We start from the raw sequence: 16,146 nt of genomic DNA on the forward strand, positions 1-16,146 counted from the left end.
ACCTGCATTACATTAGAATAAAGCAACTCAGTAATAAGCAATGAAATGATTCTTCTATGATTCGTGTTCAGGTATATTGGGCATATCTGTGACCTGGTGTCTGATAAACCTGTGCATCCTCACTGTAAACCTATTGTCATCAAGAGTGCCACCATCAGCCCGGTGCCGTGCTTCAACAAGCAGAGGAATGGCTGCCGGCCATTTTGTGAAGTTCTTATTGGGGAAACGCGGATCTTCAGCACAATTCAAGACTATGAGAGAATGAAGTGAGTGATGCAATTACCTTTTATCTTGTCTTTAGTTTTCATAAGATGCTGAGCTGTTTTTATTCATTCCTTAATGGGGGAGGCAGTGGCATTTGCACACAAAGCACCACTTTTGACACTCTCAGTACAGTGTAAAAGCTGTTTACTTGAAGAGATTGCCAATATGCGAGAGCTAAGAAGCTGCATTCATATTTTATAAGGCTTATGTTGTGCCTCGTGGAATAATAAACCTCCCGATATTGAGATCCATAACTCAAGGTAAAGTAGCATCCAGTGCACAAATAAGAAAAAAACTTTCTGTGCTTCCATCTGGAACCGGAGGGATGGAGAGCTGTAGTAGGGCTCCACAGACTACTATGGGAGCTATATTACAGCTTTGAAACTACAGGTGCTTCTCACAAAAATTAGAATATCATCAAAAAGTTATTTAGTTCAGTTCTTCAATACAAAAAGTGAAACTTGTATATAGAGTCATTACAGAGTGATCTATTTCAAGTGTTTATTTCTGTTAATGTTGATGATTATGGCTTACAGCCAATGAAAACACAAAAGTCATTATCTCAGTAAATTAGAATACTTTATAACAACAGCTTGAAAAATGTTTTTAAAATCCGAAATGTTATCCTACTGAAGTGTATGTTCAGTGTCTGCCCTCAATACTTGGTCGGGGCTCCTTGTGCATCAATTACTGCATCAATGCGGCAATGTGGCATGGAGGCGATCAGCCTGTGGCTGCTGAGGGGTTATGGAAGCCCAGGTGGCTTTGATAGCAGCCTTCAGCTCGTCTGCATTGTTGGGTCTGGGGTCTCATCTTCCTCTTGACAATACCCCATAGATTCTCTATAATAGATTCTCTATGGGGTTAAGGTCAGGCAAGTTTGCTGCCAATCAAGCACAGTGATACTGTTGTGTGTAAACCAGGTATTGGTACTTTTGGCAGTGTGGACAGGGGCCAAGTCCTGCTGGAGAATGACATTTCCATCTCCAAAAAGCTTGTCGGCAGAGGGAAGCATGAAGTGCTGTAAAATTTCCTGGTAGACGTCTGCGCTGACTTTGGTCTTGATAAAACACAGTGGACCTCCACCAGCAGATGTCATGGCTCCCCAAACCATCACTGATGGTGGAAACTTCACACAAGACCTCCAGCAGCTTGGATTGTGGCCTCTCCACTCTTCCTCCAGACTCTGGGGACCTTGATTTCCAAATGAAATGCAAAATTTACTTTCATCTGAAAACACCACCTTGGACCACTGAGCAACAGTCTAGGTCTTTATCTCCTTGGTCCAGGTAAGATGCTTCTGGCATTGTCTATTGGTCATGAGTGGCTTGACACAAGGAATGCGACACTTGTAGCCCATGTCCTGGATACGTCTGTGTGTGGTGGCTCTTGAAGCAATGACTCCAGCAGCAGTCCACTCTTTGTGAATCTCCCACAAATTTTTGAATGGCCTTTTCTTAACAATCCTTTCAAGGCTGCGGTTATCGAGGTTACTTGTGCACCTTTTCTACCACACTTTTTCCTTCTACTCAACTTTCCATTAATATGCTTGGATACAGCACTCTGTGTACAGCCGGCATCTTTAACAATGACCTTTTGTGGCTTACCCTCCTTGTGGAGAGTGTCAATGACTGCCTTCTGGACATCTGTCAAGTCAGCAGTCTTCCCCATGATTGTGGAGCCTACTGAAATAGACTAAGGGACCTTTTTAAACGCTTCGGAAGCCTTTGCAGGTGTTTTTTGTTAATTATTCTAACTTACTGAGATAATGACTTTTGTGTTTTCATTGTCTGTAAGCCATAATCATCAACATTAACAGAAATAAACACTTGAAATAGATCACTCTGTGTGTAATGACTCTATATAATATGAGTTTCACTTTTTGAATTGAAGAACTGAAATTAACTTTTTGATGATATTCTAATTTTGTGAGAAGCACCTGTATAGGGATGGATGATGGTGTAACACGATGCATGAGCCCTGAAAGATTTATTTTCATTAATTGATCTAATCGATAAAGTATCTTGTATTCATCTTGAGTCACAACATGTCTTATGCTCAGATCACTCCAAGAACTGCGTTAAGAATTTTGTTGGCTGCCACCCTAGAAATGTATCTGATACACCTAAATGTAATGCATACTCCAATAAGCTGTACTTTTTTCCCAATTGTCGGAGATTAATTGACTGCATACTTTTAAATTACTGATAATTTTGGAAATTTTCGGAACCCTGACTATTAATGGCCCCCACACTGGCAAAATTAAGCTGACATTGTATTATATGGATGGCTATTCATGTGTCTGGCTGGTTGTATCAGGCTGGAGAGAGATCTGCAGCAATATTGACATTGATAGTTGTCCCTTCTGTTTTCCACAAGGCATTATAATAGAAAATGTCCAGAGAGGAGCTAACCCGAACTTAAAAGTTCGGGGTACGTACCAGACAGTTAGTGTCCGATGCTAAACTCCGAACACAGACTTCTCCCTGAAGTCCTTTTTAATGTTCGGAGTTCTGATGGGGATGTGGGAGGAGAGAGAGAAGAGAGAGAGAGTTCAGGTCCCCATTGTCTTCAATGGGGTTCTGGTTCAAGTTCGGGTACAGTTCTGGTACCCGGATCGCACTTTGGACTAAAGTTTGGGTCAGGTTCCAGAACTCGAACTTCCATGGGTCCACTCATCCCTAAACATGTCTTATATCAAACCTGCAGGAGCAGTAGAAAAAAAAAAGAAGCAGAATCCTAATTGCAGCTCTGGATGTGATGGGAGGGGTATTAAATACATTGTTCTATTAATCTTAAGTTACATTGTATGTGTGAAGTTACTTAACATCTTGTGTATATTTTAAGCTATAATATATGTAAATGTAAGCTATGCAAAAACATAACAATTTTACATTTTTAGTCTTTCCATTTATATTTTAGAGAGTATCGTGTTCAGGAAGGGAAAGTGGTGTTTCCTTTGGGTGTCACAGTCCATGGAGATGTTGTGGTTTCCATTTATCATATGAGGTCTACAATTGGAGGAAGACTACAAGCGAAAGTAAGGACTGTGTGCTCTAGATGTATGAATATCTCCTTTTTGGCTACATAAAGCTTATTTTTCTAGCAACTTAAAGGGATTATCCAAGTTTTAATAAATAGGCCCCCATCATGTAATTTAAACGGTAGCTCATCCTGATCACGTGTCAGGACGGGCTGCAGTCTTAAGAAACAAACACAGCTCCCGTGACCTGTGTCCCAACTGACAGAAAAGCTGTATTGTAAGCGCACATACCGGTGAGCTGAGAAGGACTGTGAAGGGAAAATACATAAATTTTTTCCTTAGATGACTGAGCACAAAGGTTTTTTTTTGTGCAGTCAGCCAAGGAAAAGATTTATTTAGTCTCCTGTCACAGCCCTTCTCCTCGGCTCACTGAGGTACGTGTGCTTACGATACAGCTCCTCTGTCATTGAGACACAGGTCTCGGGAGCTGTGTTTATTTAGACTGTAGATCACAAGAAGTTTTTCACAGTACAATACCATTTAAAGTGAATCTCCATCTTTTACAAAAATATCATTTTTATGCTCAAAAAAAATGTGTTCCAATTATTTTTTATAGTGTTTGGAGCTCAGTTTTTCTTAAAATTGGATGTTATTCTAGATTGTCATTTTTTTTTATTCCAGATGACAAATACTCAGATATTGCAGATACAGTTTCACACTGGATTTATAGCACTCGGGACAACGGTGTTAAAATTTACAAAGTAAGCATGAAGCTACAAAAGGTTCTGTAATGGTGTGACATAATGGTATATACATACTGTACCTGCACAAGAAGCAGAGTGATCAAGCAGGAGAGCTGCTGGGTATACAGGTCTGGATATTGCATTATTTCTCTTTTGACCTTGTGGTCTTCTTCTTGGCCTATAAGCAAGCATGATTACGTTAAAAGATCCATAGGTTTAGCTCCATTATATTCCTGGCAGTCATCGCTCTTTTACATTCAGAAGCTAATTCCGCTTCCTATTTGGTGTATTTGGATGTCCATAGAGAGGAAATCTGGGCAGGATTGAGCACCCTGTAACAACCCCACTGCACCACTTCTTATATGTGCTAGTCATTGGATGCCCCTTTTACCAGAAGAGACAATTCGTTCCAGCTGCTGGACCCTGGTAGTAACACATTACATGTACACATCAGCTCAGAATACCTAATGCATCTTTTTTTTTTTTTTTTAATGATTAATTTTTATTTTTCCTGATTCGACTTTGTAGACCAGAACTTGATGCTTGTGACTCACCCGACAAATACCCTCAGCTATTTTATGTTACCTTGGACATTGAGATTGAAGCCACCGACAGACAGACTGACCTCACCCCTCCATGGGAGAATTTTGTATCTAAAGATGTGAACCCCAGTATCCTGTTCTCATCGCAGCAGGAGCAGCAAGATGCGGTGGCTGTGGCAGGTAAGCAGTGGAGCAGAGACACGAAGGTACAGGTGCATCTCACTAATTTAGAATATCATCAAAAAGGTTTTTTTGGCTCTGTTTTGAAGTGTTCAAAGCTTTCTTTTTCACTGTTTTATGGCCCTGTGTTGTCTATTGGTTTGTTTATCTTGCATAGCATTGCCTGCTCTGGCCTTGTGCTAATTGGCTAATTACTCAGTTTGGCCAATTGGTGCTGCATGTTAGCAGACATTTCAATTCATATATATTCAGCTCTGGCTCAGGATAGCTCGTGTGCTGGGTCACGCGTGCAACAGACTTTAAGTGCAATAGCTTAAAGTGCGTTTAATAAGCAGTTATACAACGGCAGTTAGACAGAGCAGGAGACAGGTAAGGTGTATAAGATAGTCATACAAACATGCTGCTTCTTGGTCAGTTGTATTGCATTATGCATTGGTCATAGCAATCTGCTTCTTACTTGTTTTAACTTCTGCTTTCTCACATCTCGTCCGCCCTTTAACACATTCTGTGCACTCACTCCATATCCACCCCTCCCTTCTCCCCTCTCCCATTTATAACTCTGAGGCTGTACTGACATTTCTCACCCACTCCAAACCATCCACCACCTCCATACAGCACTCAAAACGTTTATACAAATCATTGCACCACCTGCTCTTTCTCTTTTTTCTCCTCCTAGTCGCTGGCGACATCTCCCCCAACCCTGGGCCTCCCTCCACTAGCATACATTACTCTTCTCCAGCTGCATATAGAAACCCTGCTAATCTTATTAACATTCAGTGTATGCCCTCTCCTATCGCTTTCCATTGTGCTCTCTGGAACGCATGGTCTGTGTGTAACAAACTAACTTATATTCACAATTTTTTTCCTTTCTAATTCCCTTAACCTTCTGGCTATTACAGAAACCTGCATCCAGCATTCAGACACAACCGCAGCTACTGCTCTCTCAATTGGTGGGCTGAAATTTTCGTATACTGCCAGACCTGAGAATAGACAGGGTGGAGGTGTTGGTCTGCTCCTTTCCTCACAATGTGCTTTCCAGGTCATCCCCCCGGTTCCCTCACTTATGTTTCCTTCCTTTGAAGTCCACACCATCAGACTCTTTAAACCCTTCTCCCTGCGAGTGGCGGTTGTGTATCGCCCTCCAGGCTCCTTCCACCAGTTCCTGGATCACTTTGCCACCTGGCTTCCTCACTTTCTATCCTGTGACATCCCCACCATCATCATGGGAGACTTTAATATCCCCATCAATGATCCCCTCTCCCAATCTGCCTCTCATCTACGCTCTCTAACCTCCTCATTCGGCCTCTCACAATTTACTAATTCTCCTAAGCATGAAGACGGGAATACTCTGGACCTGGTTTTATCCAGTTTCTGCTCGCTGCATGACTTTACTAACTCCCCTCTCCCGCTCTCTGACCACAACCTTCTTTCCTTCTCTGTCAAGAACCGTCTCCTCACCTGGGACATGCCCACTTACCACACTTATAGGAACACACGTACCATTAATACCCAGCAGCTTATGGGCAATCTCCACACATCTTTAGCCCCCATCTCCTCCTTCTCCTGTCCAGACTTAGCATTGTCACACTACAATAATACACTGAAGAGCGCCCTAGATGAAGCCGCATCTTCTACATGCAGAAAGACCTGACACAGACAACGGCAGCCCTGGCACACGATGCAAACACGCTTTCTTCAGCATTGCTCGAGGTGTGCTGAGCGGCAGTGGAGAAAATCTCTTTTAGCAGAGGACTTCATCCACTATAAATTCATGCTCAAAACCTATAACTCTGCCCTTCATCTGGGCAAACAATCCTACTTCACCACTCTCATCACTTCACTGTCCAACAATCCAAAACGACTTTTTGAAACCTCTAATCTCCCTCCTGAGCCCTAAAGCACAGACCCCCATCACCAAGCTCAGCGGGGAGGATCTGGCCACTTATTTCCTAGAAAAAATCAACCACATCCATCAGGACATCTCAGCCAAATCTCCTCAGTGCCTGGATCCCCTTCCCTGCCGCATTTCAAGCTCACTAGCCATCTTTGAGCCTGTTACAGAAGAAGAAGTTACCCAGCTCCTCATTTCTTCTCGACCTACAACCTGCAACAGTGACCCCATTCCTTCACATCTCCTGCAGTCTCTCTCTCTCCGGTGGTCACCACTCACCTGACTAAAATATTTAACCTCTCTCTTTCTTCAGGTATCTTTCCCTCCTCATTTAAACATGCCATCATAACCTCTTTACTTAAAAAGCCATCCTTGGACCAGAAATGCACTGCTAACTACAGACCTGTCTCTAACTTTCCTTTTGTCTCTAAACTCCTAGAACGCTTGGTCCACTCCCGTCTAATCCGCTATCTCTCAGATAACTCTCTCTCCTCGACCCTCTACAATCTGGTTTCCGCTCCTTACACTCCACTGAAACTGCCCTCACTAAAGTCTCTAATGATCTACTAACAGCCAAATCCAAAGGTCACTGCTCCCTGCTGATTCTCCTGGATCTCTCTGCAGCATTCGACCATGTGGATCACCAGCTCCTCCTCACTATGCTCCGCTCTATTGGCCTCAAGGACACTGTTCTCTCCTGGTTCTCCTCCTACCTCTCTGACCGCTCCTTCACTGTATCTTTTGCTGGCTCCTCTTCCTCTCCTCTTCCCCTTACTATCGGGGTCCCGCAGGGCTCAGTCCTAGGCCCCCTCCTCTTCTCTCTATACACTGCCCCTATTGGACAAACAATCAGCAGATTTGGGTTCCAGTATCATCTCTATGCTGATGACATCCAACTATACACCTCTTCACCTGACATCACCCCTACCCTAATACCAAATACCAAGGATTGTCTGTCCGCTGTCTCTAACATAATGTCCTCCCTATATCTTAAACTGAATCTCTCTAAAACTGAACTTCTTGTGTTTCTCCCCTCTACAAACTGAACTCTACCTAACATCGGAATTACCTTTGAGGGTTCAACCATAACTCCCAAGCAGCACGCCCGCTGCCTTGGGGTCATATTCGACACTAATCTTTCCTTTACCCCCCATATCCGATCACTCACTCGCTCCTGTCACCTGCATCTTAAAAACATCTCCAGAATCTGACCTTTTCTCACCTTTGAAACAGCTAAAACTCTTACTGTTGCTCTTATTCACTCTCGTCTGGACTCCTGCAACTCTCTTCTGATCGGACTCCCTCTTACCAAACTTTCTCCTCTACAATCCGTCCTGAATGCGGCAGCCAGGGTCGTATTTCTGTCCAGCCGCTTCACCGATGCCTCCATCTTGTGCCAGTCTTTACACTGGTTGCCGGTCCACCTCAGAGTCCAATATAAACTCATCACTCTCAGCCACAAAGCTCTCCACAGTTCTGCACCGCCTTATATCTCCTCTCTCATCTCTGTCTATCGCCCTACACGTGCCCTCCATTCTACAAATGACCTAAGACTAACATCCCCCATAATCCGAACCTCGCACCTCCGTCTCCAAGACTTCTCTCGTGCTGCGCCAGTTCTCTGGAATGCACTACCCCAGGCGATCCGACTGATGCCTAGCCCCCATATATTCAAACTCGCATTAAAAACCCATCTCTTTAAACAAGCCTAGCAACTTAACTACTCAGTAAATTAACTTTCCCCTGTTCTCTCCTTCTAAATATCATTCAGAATCTGTTCCCTACTATTCATCTGTCTCCACTCCCTCCATGCACAAGATAACTGCACTCGGTACTTGAGTATTGCACTTAAACATACAGGCTGATGACCGGATCATGCAGCTTTATATGAAAATCCCTATTTATTATAATTGCCTGACCTGAAATAACAAGCACTTTTCACCTATTGTGTCCCCCCATTTCCTTTGTAGACTGTAAGCAGTGAGCAGGGACCTCACTCCTAATGTAACTGTTTAAATTGTCCTTAAATTGTATTGAATTTATTGTCTGTACATGTCCCCGCTTAGTTATAAAGTGCTGCGGAATTTGTTGGCGCTATATAAATAAAAAAAATATTATTAATTATTACAAGTTAATTAATTTTAGCTCTTCAATACAAAAAGTGAAACTCCTATATTATATAGAGACATTACACACAGAGGGATCTATTTCAAGTATTTATTTCTGTTAAAGTTGAGGATTATGGCTTACAGCCAATGAAAACACAAAAGTCATTTATCTCAGTAAATTAGAATACTTTATAACAGCTTGAAAAATGTTTTCACAATCTGATATATTGGCCTACTGAAATGTATGTTCAGTAAATGCCCTCAATACTTGGTCGGGGCTCCTTTTGCATCAATTACTGCATCAATGTGGCATGGAGGCGATCAGCCTGGGGCACTGCTGAGGTGTTATGGAAGCCCAGGTGGCTTTGATGGCTGCCTTCAGCTCGTCTGCATTGTTGGGTCTGGTGTCTCTCATCTTCCTCTTGACAATACCCCTTAGATTCTCTGAGGTTAAGGTCAGGCGAGTTTGCTGCCAATCAAGCACAGTGATACTGTTGTTTTTAAACCAGGTATTGGTACTTTTGGCAGTGTGGACTGGGGCCAAGTCCTGCTGGAGAATGAAATTTCCATCTCCAAAAAGCTTGTCGGCAGAGGGAAGCATGAAGTGCTGTAAAATTTCCTGGTAGATGGCTGCACTGACTTTGTTCTTGATAAAACACAGTGGACCTACACCAGCAGATGACATGGCTCCCCAAACCATCACTGATGGTGGAAACTTCACACTAGACCTCAAGCAGCTTGGATTGTGGCCACTCCACTCTTCCTCCAGAATCTGGGACCTTGTGGAGTGTGTCAGTGACTGCCTTCTGGACATCTGTCAAGTCAGCAGTCTTCCCCGTGATTGTGGAGCCTACTGAAACAGACAAAGGGACCTTTTTAAAAGCTTAGGAAGCCTTTGCAGGTGTTTTTTGTTAATTATTTTAATTTACTGAGATAATGACTTTTGTGTTTTCATTGGCTGTAAGCCATAATCCTCAACATTAACAGAAATAAACACTTGAAATGGATCACTCTATTTGTAATGACTCTATATAATATGAGTTTCACATTTTGTATTGAAGAACTGAAATAAATTAACTTTTTGATGATATTCTTATTTGGTGAGATGCACGCGTACTTCTGTCTCATAAATAGAAGCTAACTTATTTTAAGTCTTTGTCTGAAACAGGGAGACCTCCTCCCGTAGAGCAACATCAAGACAACATCAGGAATGCTGCAGGCCAGGGGGCTTTCTTCTCTTCCTTGAGCTGGCAAGGTACAATCTGCATCAAAACATTCTGCTTTACCTTCATGGGCATAAAATCCACCACAGTCATGTCCTGATACAATGTATTGATTCTTACCTTTAAAAGGAATCCATCAGGAAATGACTTGTTTAAATCAGGATTTTGTTACATTTATTTTTAACCCGAAAAAATGGAAAATGGTTTTTTTTGTTTGTTTTTTTCATATCACTATCTTTATAAAAAAAACTAAATTAGCAATGTTGCAATTATTTCAGTATTTTAGACTGAGTTTTCATCAGTTTCCTTAACAAATATTAAAAAAAAAACCTTCACAATCTTTAACACTGAAACCTGGATTAAACAATAGGTAATAGGTAACATCACCTTTAAAGCTATGTTCACACATTGCATTTTTGCTGCATTTTTTTTCTGCAGGCAAAACCTCTTGGCTGTAAAGATGCTGCTTACAAAAAGTAGGTTTTGCCGCGTTTTTGTGGCTTTTTTTGGTATGGATTAGATGTGTCACAGTTTAGTTAGTTTTACTCAACAAAAAAGCAGTAAAAACACTTGGTTGTGTTTTTTGCAGCGTTTTTGTACCTTCTCATTGCTTTCTATGTTGCAAAAACGCAGCAGTTTTCAAATTCAGTAAGGAAAAAGAATACAATCGTGTGAATGAGATTTCTGAAATCTCATAGCTTTTGCTAGTACTGTAAAAAGTAGATTTTAATTTACATACAAAAATGCAGCAAAAAAACAAACAAACAATGCATTGTGTGAACATAGCCTAAGGAGGACCTGTCACCGGCCAAATTTGCTCTTTATTCTGGCTACACTCCTGAGTATTTCATTTTTTGTTTAGAGGAATTTTGAAAGAAATGTAAATGTGACGATGATCTCTGATCAATGAATTTTCTATATGCTCTTCTGTGTTGATACCTCAGACCAGAAGTCAGACAAGGCCGGCTCTCATCCAGCCTCAGATGATCGAGCTGCCCTGGTCCATGAAGAGAGTGAGCAATCAGACGATGAACTTCTGTCCCTCTCAAGTCAGCACAGCAACACCAGTGGCGAAAAGCACCATGGAACCCCCAAACACAAAAAGATTGACCCTCCGGCTCCCTCCGCTCCCCCGGAAGATGCGGATCTACTCTGCTTAGGTGGAAGCGCGGTAAATACAGCTCCATCTCAGCCCAAACCACCCCCTTCTAACTCCGACCTCCTCAGTGACCTTTTTGGGGCAGCTCAGGCACCTGGAGATGCCATGTTTCAGACAGGAGGAGTAGGATCTGCTCACTCAACACCACGGCGATCTGCAGCGTCACCCTCTCCATCACAGTCTCCGAGAGTAGGGGAAGGTATTGCTATTTTCTTGGTTTGTGTAGGTTTGTACGTGACTGTGTTAGATTGCTCTCTGCTGTCATCTTTTCCTAATCCTGTAAAACCCTATTATTTTATCTCCTCAATTTCCCTAGGTCAGAATGGATAATTGTAGACATTTTAACATTACAATAGTCAATGAGGATGATCTCTCCAGCCATAATTATTGTAAAGTGGATGGACCCCTTAATAGAACCAGAGTATTGTAAAAGGAACTTAAGAAATATCTTCTTTACCGTTCTCAGCTTCCACCTTTGATCCATTTGGATCAAGCCCTAAACAGCCGGACTTGCTTGGCTCCTTCCTGAGTGCGTCCAACGCCCCCTCCGGAGACACGTTTCTGCAAGCCACGAGGAGTCCATCCCCCTCTCCCACCCCAGGAGGCCATGCTGATCCTTTTAACATGGGTAAAATATCACTTTAATTCCAAAATTAAGAAGGTGGCCAGTATGAAAGTATGAAAAGTATATATGTAATCTAAAGGAATATCTAAAGATTTCATTAATTAATTAATTGTCTTTCTGTAGAAGAGAAATGTGTTCTTTCTTTCTTTCTTTCTTTTTAGAAATGTTTTGGGTATTTATAATTTTTTTAATAATTTTTATATAAAAAAAACAACTGGTGGGGGTCATATTGGAGACCTGCGCAACTCCTTCTTGTATTGTGGCTCTTGAGAGTGATTGCTCTTCCCCCTCCCCCCAGTGACCAGGAAGCAACAGGGGAGCTGTATACTGAGCCTTATCCCTGGGTATAGTCTAAAGCCCCCGTCTCACATAGCGATATCGCTAGCGATATCGCTGCTGAGTCACGGTTTTGGTGACTCACCAGCGACCTCACCAGCGATGTCGCTATGTGTGACACTTTGCAACGATCAGGCCCCTGCTGTGAGGTCGCTGATCGTTGCAAAGTGTCCTGGACCATTTTTTGGTCGTTGGCCTCCCGCTGGCCAGCACACATCGCTGTGTGTGACCAGCGGGACCAACGATCTGGCTGGTAACTATGGTAAACATCGGGTTACTAGGGGCACGCGCGCACTTAGTAACCCGCTGTTTACCATGGATACCACTCTGCTACGGTGCACGGAGGCTCCCGCGCACCGTAGCAGAGTGGTATCCATGGTAAACAGCGGGTTACTAGGGGCACACGCGCACTTAGTAACCCGATGTTTACCATAGTTACCAGCCTGCTCCTGCTTGCAGCAGGCTGGTAACGGGAGCAGGACATCGTGGAACGATTCTTTCCACGATATCGCTGCTCCCCTGATCGCTGGTGAGCCTGCCTGTTTGACAGCTCACCAGCGATGTATTAGCGATGCAGCAACGATCCCTGACAGGTCGTATCGTTGTCGGGATCGCTGCTGCATCGCTTAGTGTGACGGGGCCCTTACTATCCTGACTTATCTATGCCTCCAGCGGTATAATAGATCTGACATTAAATCACCATTCCCTTGAGCTCTGTCCCAGTCTACACAGCAAGTGGGCTACAGAAAACAAAAAGTTTCATCTTGTTGACTGTCCTCCAGGAGTTACCGCTAAACCTAGATCATTTCTGGATATTCTTACGGATAGTCACATTAAGGAAAAATTAGAAAACATCATGAAGAAGCAGCTATGGAAGGCCGCAATACTGGAACCTGACAAAACTTGCCTTAGATCATACATGGCAAACTCCGGCCCGTGGGCCAAATCTGGTCCGCAGGGTGGATTTATTTGGCTCACGACACCAGAGCCATCACCCCTAAGTTGGGGCCATTATTCTGTATGGAGGACTATGTGGTGCCCATAATACTGTATGGAGGACTGTGTGGGGTCTATCATACTGTATACTGGTTGGCCCGTGACTTTGTCCAACTTTTTAATTTTGGCCCTCTGTGTGTTTGAGTTTGACATCCCTGCCTTAGATGTATGCGCTGCAGTTTGCCATGGCTCATAAGTAGGGGGCTTTTTACACTGGATAGTTGTGTCCCTTTTTCTTCTGGGCTTTGTGTACTAATTCACATGAACAGCAAAATGCAAGCAAAAACAAGAGGGTAAGTGGTCAGAGAGTAAGAGTCTGTGCACATGTTCAGGATTTGCAGCTGAAAGTTTTGCATAAAATATGCCTGTTTTTGTTGAGTTTTACATGCGTTTTTGTTGCGGATTTTTCCCCACTCGTTAGTGTAGGTGAAATCTGCGCAAATATGCTATGAAAAAATAATCAAATTGTGCATGAGGCATCAGGAATCTCATTCGCTTAGCTGGTACTAGGAAATCCTTCAGGTTTTGTGTCAAAACTGTGCAGAAAAACACATGACAAAAACGTAATTTGTGCACATACCAGGCCGTGCTGTTTTAGATCTTTCTGAAGGCATTAACCAGAAGTAATTTTTTTTTTGTCTCTGGGATTACATTGGTTATATGTTTTCCATGGTTGAAGATCTATTGTATATTAAAGGGGTTGTCCGGCTAAAAGAAATTAACGTCTATTTGTCGGATAGGTGATAACTTACTGATTGGAAGGGTTCTACCATTTGGACCCTCATCAATAAGCAGAATGGGGAATTTTTATCCCTAACGGTGTACTTTTTTCCCCATTGCAAAATGGAGCTGCAGGTCGGATGCAGTGGAAAATTACAGTAGATAGTTACAGATATAAAACCCATTTTAACCCCTTCAGGACCCAGCCTATTTTGACCCTAAAGACCTTGGCATTTTTGTCAATTCTGACCAGTGTCCCTTTACGAGGTAAAAACTCTGGAACACTTCAATGGATCCTAGCGATTCTGAGATTGTTTGTTTTTTCGTGACATATTGGACTTCATGTTAGTATTAAATTTAGGTCGATAATATTTGCGTTTATTTGTGAAAAAATCAAAAATTTTGAAAATTTTGCAATTTTCAAATTTTGAATTTTTATTTTGCTAAACCAGAGAGTTATGTAACACAAAATAGTTAATAAATAACATTTCCCACATGTCTACTTTACATCAGTACAATTTTGGAGGAAAAAATATTTTTGGGTCAGAAGTTTGAAAGGTTCAAAGTTCATCAGCAATTTTTCTTTTTTCCAGCAAAATTTACAAAACCATTTTTTTTTAGTGACCACATCACATTTGAAGTCCCTTTGAGGGGTGTACATGACAGAAAACACCCAAAAGTGACACCATTCCAAAAACTGCACCCCTCAAGCTACTCAAAACTACATTCAAGAAGATTATTAACCCTTCAGGTGAATCACAGGAACTAAAGCAACGTGGAAGGAAAAAATTAACATTTTAATTTTTATAACAAAAATTTTCTTTTAACCTCAATTCTTTCATTTTCACATGGGCAACAGGATAAAATGGATCCTAAAATTTGTTGGGCAATTTCTCCTGCATACATCGATACCTCATATGTGGTCATAAACCCTTCTGAGCCCTGCCATGCACCCAAACAGTGGTTTATGACCACATATGAGGTATCGGTGTACTCAGGAGAAATTGCCCAACAAATTTTAGGATGCATTTTATCCTGTTACCCATGTGAAAATTAAAAAATTTAGGCTAAAAAAAAATTTTTGTGAAAAAAAAAAAAAAAAAAAAAAAAAAAAAGTACTTTTTCGTTTTCACAGATCAATTTGTGAAGCACCTGGGGGTTTAAAGTGCTGATTATGCATCTATATAAGTTCCCTGGGGGGGTCTAGTTTCCAAAATGGGGTCACTTGTGGGGGAGTTCCAATGTTTAGGCACACAGGGGCTCTCCAAACGCAACATGGTGTGCGCTAACAATTTGAGCCGATTTTCCATTCAATTTGTTAGCGGACACCATGTCGCGTTTGGAGAGCCCCTGTGTGCCTAAACATTGGAGCTCCCCCACAAGTGACCCCATTTTGGAAACTAGACCCCCCAAGGAACCTATCTAGATGCATAGTGAGCACTTGAAACCCTCAGGTGCTTCACAAATTGATTCGTAAAAATGAAAAAAGGAAATTTTTGTGGAAAAAAAAATACTTTTTCATGTTTACAAATCAATTTGTGAAGCACCTGGGGGTTCAAAATGCTCCTCACCCATCTAGATAAGTTCCCTGGAGGGTCTAGTTTCCAAAATGTGGTCACTTGTGGGGGAGCTCCAATGTTTATGCACACAGGGGCTCTCCAAACGCGACATGGTGTCCGCTAACAAATTGAATGGCAAATCGGCTCAAATTGTTAGAGGACACCATGTTGCGTTTGGAGAGCCGTAAAAATGAAAAAATAAATTTTTTTGTTCATTCACAGGGGCTCTCCAAACACGACATGGTGTCCGCTAACAAATTGGAACCATGTCGCGTTTGGAGAGCCCCTGTGTGTCTAAACATTGGAGCTCCCCCACAAGTGACCCCATTTTGGAAACTAGACCCCCCAGGGAACTTATCTAGATGCATAGTGAGCACCCCCAGGTGCTTCACAAATTGTGTAGTGTATGTCAGGTTGGTTTGTGTGTTGTAATGTATGTCAGGTTGGTGTGCGGTGCAGTATAGTGTAGTGTATACACCACACACACACACACACACACACACACACACACACACACACACACACACACACACACACACACACACACACACACACACAACCTCACATACACTACAACACACACCAACCTGACATAGGTTGGTGTGTGTGTGTTGTTGTTGTGTATGTCATGCTAGTGTGGGTGAGTTCTGTAGGGAAGGTCAGGATGTGTTTAGTCCGGGGACGTGTGATGAATTTTGAAGCATTCATTCAAACACAGTCCCGGTTTGTCAGGACACGTTTCATATTGGAAACTGGTGACCTTTCTTGTCCCCCTTTTATGGCAGACCCGGCACCTTTTTCTTACTGTGACCTCACC

At 42.4% G+C, this 16,146-nt stretch overlaps 1 protein-coding gene across 3 annotated transcripts in view; it reads left to right on the forward strand.

The window, feature by feature from the left end:
- The window catches only part of DNAJC6 (DnaJ heat shock protein family (Hsp40) member C6), a 100,570-nt gene that overhangs the window by 65,851 nt on the left and 18,573 nt on the right, over window positions 1–16,146 (forward strand). For all 3 annotated transcript variants that reach the window (XM_073643827.1, XM_073643826.1, XM_073643825.1), the window contains 7 exons: window positions 72–266; window positions 3,187–3,304; window positions 3,929–4,008; window positions 4,519–4,712; window positions 9,880–9,966; window positions 10,879–11,292; window positions 11,560–11,721. In XM_073643827.1, coding sequence (XP_073499928.1) covers window positions 72–266; window positions 3,187–3,304; window positions 3,929–4,008; window positions 4,519–4,712; window positions 9,880–9,966; window positions 10,879–11,292; window positions 11,560–11,721 — 1,250 coding nt within the window. The remainder of the gene's footprint in view (window positions 1–71; window positions 267–3,186; window positions 3,305–3,928; window positions 4,009–4,518; window positions 4,713–9,879; window positions 9,967–10,878; window positions 11,293–11,559; window positions 11,722–16,146) is intronic.

This window comes from Phyllobates terribilis, unplaced genomic scaffold (genome assembly GCF_046119375.1).
Source record: "Phyllobates terribilis strain yellow unplaced genomic scaffold, ASM4611937v1 Scaffold_8__6_contigs__length_399053987, whole genome shotgun sequence".
NCBI lineage: Eukaryota > Metazoa > Chordata > Amphibia > Anura > Dendrobatidae > Phyllobates > Phyllobates terribilis.